This window comes from Talpa europaea (genome assembly GCF_964194135.1).
Source record: "Talpa europaea genome assembly, chromosome: 15".
Taxonomy (NCBI): Eukaryota; Metazoa; Chordata; class Mammalia; order Eulipotyphla; family Talpidae; genus Talpa; species Talpa europaea.
The window spans coordinates 63,571,760-63,576,797 of record NC_140083.1 but is presented as its reverse complement, the minus strand read 5'-3'; the positions used below and the strand labels follow the sequence as shown (position 1 = coordinate 63,576,797).

The window sequence follows — 5,038 nt, the reverse complement described above, 5'->3', positions numbered from 1 at the left end:
AATTGCACCTGACATAGACACAAACTTAAAAAAAGAAAAAGAAAATTCCACATAAATCTCCTCCTCTCATACCTAGAGGGTATCTTACATTGATCTTTCACTGACCAATGGACGAGATCGTCCTTTTCCTAAAATAATTTTTGAACTTGTTGTGACAGTATTTTATTTACAATTTGTCTTAATTGTGATTATAATCAACATTAATTTCTGCTATATTCCTACAAGACTATAGCTGTCACCTTATTGAATCTTTACCAAAGGAGGATAATTGTTGGATGATCTGGGAAGAAAAATTTAATAGGTCTATGAGGATAACCAGCTGTTTTCCATAGGGATGCAAATAACAGCAGGATGATTTACAGTTGTTCTGAATTAGTTACACAGTTTTGCATTTGGAGAAATGATTTAAAACTAGCAATGAAAATATTCTTTCCTCTCACAGTTGATTTTAGAACATTAGCTAAGATTTTACATCATACACACCATTTTTACATCTCAGCCTCCTAGTCAAGGACTGTTTCAGCTTGCTATTTCCAATAATTAAAACCAGTGAGTGGCCTGAGGGATAGAGAATTGATGTTGCTTCTCCAAACATCACACCTAACTTTTTTTCTTTCATAAGGTAGCTAAAGGTCACCAAAAGACGAGCCCCACAATAAATAAAAAGGAGGAAGAGAAAGAAAGCGACATTTTTCAAGGCTCCCATGTGGGCATCTGTGCTAGAGTCTCTATAATCTGTGGCATTGAGTTTCATTTGCTTGGTGTGTCTCCACAGGGACATGATTAAAAGGAAAAATGACATCAGTGACACAGAAAATGGGACAATTATGAACAGGTTAAAGAGAGACATGGGTTGAAGTACTGACTTTTACTCACATGGGACATTTCAGTGAAGTTTTTTCTCTGTATTACAATTTTGTGAAACTTATTATCATCATTTGGTATCACTGTTAAAATAAGGCTTATAAGCGAGGAAAAGGCCAAACACCCCAGTAGGATCCAGAGAATTACCCTGTCAATCCTCCACTTCAGCTAGAGAAACAGTGGGTGAGAGAAATTAGCTATCTTGAGTAAATAGAAGAAATTGAGACAGGTGGCAAACCACATACTTAAGTAGTTGATCAGTGTCCAGAAGATACTCCAGACTACCTGTAGCTGATCATTTTCATAAAAATCTGGGTTTAGGACCCTGAGGATGCTATTTTTTGCTATAACAAAAAACCAAACATATTCTGGAACTAGCTAAACTTAGGAGAATGCAGTTAATCAAGGAGACCTTCTTCTTCTTCTTAATCCAGTGTCTCCAGCTAACGAATGTGATGTATCCATTCCCCAGCAGTCCTGTGATGGATGCTCCAGTTACTATGACTATAAAGATGTTCTCCATGATGGGCATGTTGGTAGACAGTACACGCTGATCTGATATCACTGCAGACCAGCTAGTTTACAGATGATCAGTTGGAACACATCAAATAAAGTCTTCAAATCATGAATAATGTTTTCATTTGTCATGATTCTGACTCGGATAACATTCCAGAAGGGTCCAGCTCTCCTCTGAAATAGGGTAGCTTCTATACTCATGAAGACTAAACTAACTGATCCTTCCAAACCGACAGTTTGAAGCCTGGACAAGTTATAATTATCACCTTTTAGTGAAATTGGTTTGGTTGAAATTGCTTTCATGCAAAATAAAAAGAGATTCTATTTCATGAATTTGCAATAGGCTTCCTGCTCTTAAATTCTGTATATTTGAATCTGTCCAACTGCTTTTTGAATAGGGAGCCACAAAAAGCAAGTAAAACGTGTTTAATAAAAATTTAAAGGTATAAATGAAACATCATTTTCAACACCATAAATTATAAATGACCCACAAGTCAGGTCTCCAGGTGGAAATGGATGTTAGTTTTGGAAATGATCAGTGTGGCCAAGTGGTAGAAAGTTGATAGTGAGTTAGAAGATAACAGTTTTTGTTTTATGTGAGTGGTTAATTAAGGAAGGATATTACACAAATCTAACTATAAAAGACATAGTGCTACTAGCTAGGCAAGCACATGGCAAAATTTACTAAAATTTGCTCTTTATTCCGGTGTTTGTTAAAATTGACAGATGCTAAGCATTTGTTATCTTTAGGTTTATTTAATATGGAAAATGCTGTCCTTGCCAATTCATTTCCTGAAAAATTTTCTCTCGGATGATAAACAGTCTGATCTAAGATTAAGGAAGTTCACATTTTAAATTATTCTAGTCATAATCTTTTATGAGGTTTGTGATCCCACATTCTATATTATAATCATTTCTCTAGATATGACAAACACATTTTTAAAATGTGCATTTTTTAATAAACAATAATTCCAGGAAACAGGACAAATTCTACTATAAATTGATTTATTCTTTTTTTCTGGGGAGACATGATTGAACCCACAGTAAAGATAGGTAATACAAATCACATAAACTAAAGTTCTTCTCATATTTAAATAGTTCTACAATGTCAACAACATATGCAGTATTTCCCCCTATTTCTTACATGTGCATAATATGTAATAGGAAAGCAGGACATTGACAATTTAAGGCAACCCAGTTTTCTGTAAAATGTTACCAGAATTGTACACTTAAAATGGCTTAAATGGCAAATTTTATGTCATATATGTTTTACTACAATAGAAATTTTTATTGATAGTGTTCAATTTTACTTCCAGCCCTGGTGTGACCCAAGCTAGGTATCTTATGAACATGGTCCTTGTAAACTCAGTTTGAGGAAGATGTAGAATGTTCCACAGGCTCTATTTTCTTTTCTTTACACTTTTCCTATCATTTTTTGTCATCTAGCATTTTCTTTTTACTTTTCTGACTACTGGACCATGTACTGAAAATAATTTTGAAGACTTGTTTCCCCCAATTTTTTATGTATTCTGAACTGGAAAGATTGCTCCAGATACATGGTTTACCATAATCTTGAAAGAAAAAGTTGTTTGTTCTTTTTTGTAGCTTCTTTTCAATCTTTCTATTTTTAAGTAATATATTCAAAGTTATATATTTCCTAAGTATTGATTTAGATACACACCGCAATGTAGACACATGGTTCTTGTGCTGTGTTGCAGAATCTTTACTCAATTGTAATTGGGTCAAGATTTTGTTTCATGTCAAATCAATAGATTTGAAGAATAGAAAGACTCCCTAATCAGTGCTCATCCCCTTCCTCCTAAGTAGACTTCATTTCCTGAGCTATTTTTCACAGAACTACTCAAATCTAGTGCTATGATCATTGCTACCATGTCAAACACACACAGGAAAACACAGACATTAGGTTTTAAGCAGTGAAAATAAAAGCAATCTTTTAAAGAATTGAAACTGAGTGCTCAACAGAGGCACCTCTGTCCTTTCATTTCCATGTTCATAACTTCCATTGTTAACTTTCTTTTTCTTTGAGTCTTGTTGGTGAAATGCTGTCAGTCCATTAAGAAAATCTGGTAAAGCATCATAAAAAGTCTTCAAAGTGAATATCTCCAAGATGTTCTTCCTCTGGGAGGTCTGAGGAAAGAAGTTGCAGGATAAAGAAATTGACTGAGTCACTGAATTTACAGGTGGGATTAAAATCTTGTTGAAGAGTGAGATTCTCTGAGATGTAGTCAAAATAATTACAAAAGATTTTAGCGATGTTCAATAATATAGTCAAAACAAATGCAAGAATATGATGCAAATGAAATAGGTCTTCAGGTGTTTCTTCACTAGTTGAAGCCTCCACTTCTCCCCTAGTTTGTCTGGGGAGTTCTGAGAAGATTCTATTTCTCACGGCACTCTAAGTGCTGCAGTATCACCAAAGAGCCTTGCTTTAGCTTGTTGTTTCCCAGAATTAAGATAAATGAGTGGCCCCAGGGATAGAAGACTGCAATTGTCATACCAAAAATAAGCAATGATTTGCATTCTGTCATAGTATAACATGATATTTCTATGGAAATGCCTATAAAATATAAGATGAAGAGGATGACAAAAGATATCAAAATTTTCATGGCGTTCATATGTGCTTCGGTGCCGGAGTCTCTGAATCCTGTGACATTCAATTGCATCTGCCTGCTGTGCCTCCAGAGGGAAATGATTAACAAGAAACACGTAATCAGGGTTAGTATAAAGAAGACTATTACTCCCAGATTGAACAATAGCTGGTTAATAATGAATTCACGTGTAATAATGTTGCTCTTCCAGGCTGTGTGGTTATTCTTCATTCTTTGAACTTTCATAATCTTCACAATTTGTGGAAAAGTAAGTAACCAGGAAATAAGCAAGGATCCCATCAGAAGGGGAAGAACCCTATTAATTCTGTTCTTCAACCAGAGAAAAATGTGGTGAGAAAAATTTGCTATCTTCAGGAAATAGAACATGTTGAGGCTAGTGGCAAACCAGATACTTGATTGATTGAGAATTATCCACAAGTAACTAATATAGTCAATTAATTTACCAGATGCATACATATCTGGGGAGAATATCTTTATAAATCCATCTGTAATTATTAGCCCTATCAGAAAAATTCTGGAAGTTGCTAAGCCCATGAGAATAAAACCAATCATAGAAAACTTCTTGTTCTTCATACAGTCAATGCAATAGACAATTCCAATAAACCCATTCCCTAGAACCCCCAATATTGACTCAATAATTGCTACAAAAATTAGGAAAACTTCTACTATACTTAGCATATCTGCCAATCCCTAATATTGCCTCTGTTACATCTAGGTCAGATTACCTGTTGCAGAATGAGGCATATATTGGTTGCTTGATGGAAGAATTATTTTCTTCTCTTTCTTTACATAAAGTCTGAAAAGTGCCCCAATTAATGCCTGGTGATAGAATCCAAAATATCTCCTTCCACTTGTCTGTACAAGTCAGTATAGAGAAAGCTTACTTACAGTTTGCTAAGATGCAAATAGAAGTTTTGGTTCATGGATTTTACTTGTCCTTCTGAGATTATTTGCATTTGTTGACCTGAATTGTGAAGAGGGAGTGCCAAATGCAACAGAAGCATAAACTGGACATCTTTTTCAACATC

The 5,038-nt window shown here is 34.9% G+C and overlaps 1 protein-coding gene and 1 pseudogene across 2 annotated transcripts; both read right to left on the bottom strand.

Annotated features, from left to right (window-relative positions):
* Window positions 1–460: 460 nt before the first annotated feature.
* LOC311185414 (taste receptor type 2 member 8-like) lies at window positions 461–1,396 on the bottom strand (annotated as a pseudogene). Its single transcript has one exon. The product of its transcript is annotated as a taste receptor type 2 member 8-like (transcript).
* Window positions 1,397–3,779: 2,383 nt separating this feature from the next.
* LOC311185413 (taste receptor type 2 member 10-like) lies at window positions 3,780–4,688 on the bottom strand (the record flags this gene model as incomplete). The annotated part of the gene is made up of 1 exon (XM_084256040.1): window positions 3,780–4,688. The coding sequence occupies one exon, from the start codon at window positions 4,686–4,688 to the stop codon at window positions 3,780–3,782; it is 909 nt and encodes a 302-aa protein (XP_084112166.1).
* Window positions 4,689–5,038: the final 350 nt, after the last annotated feature.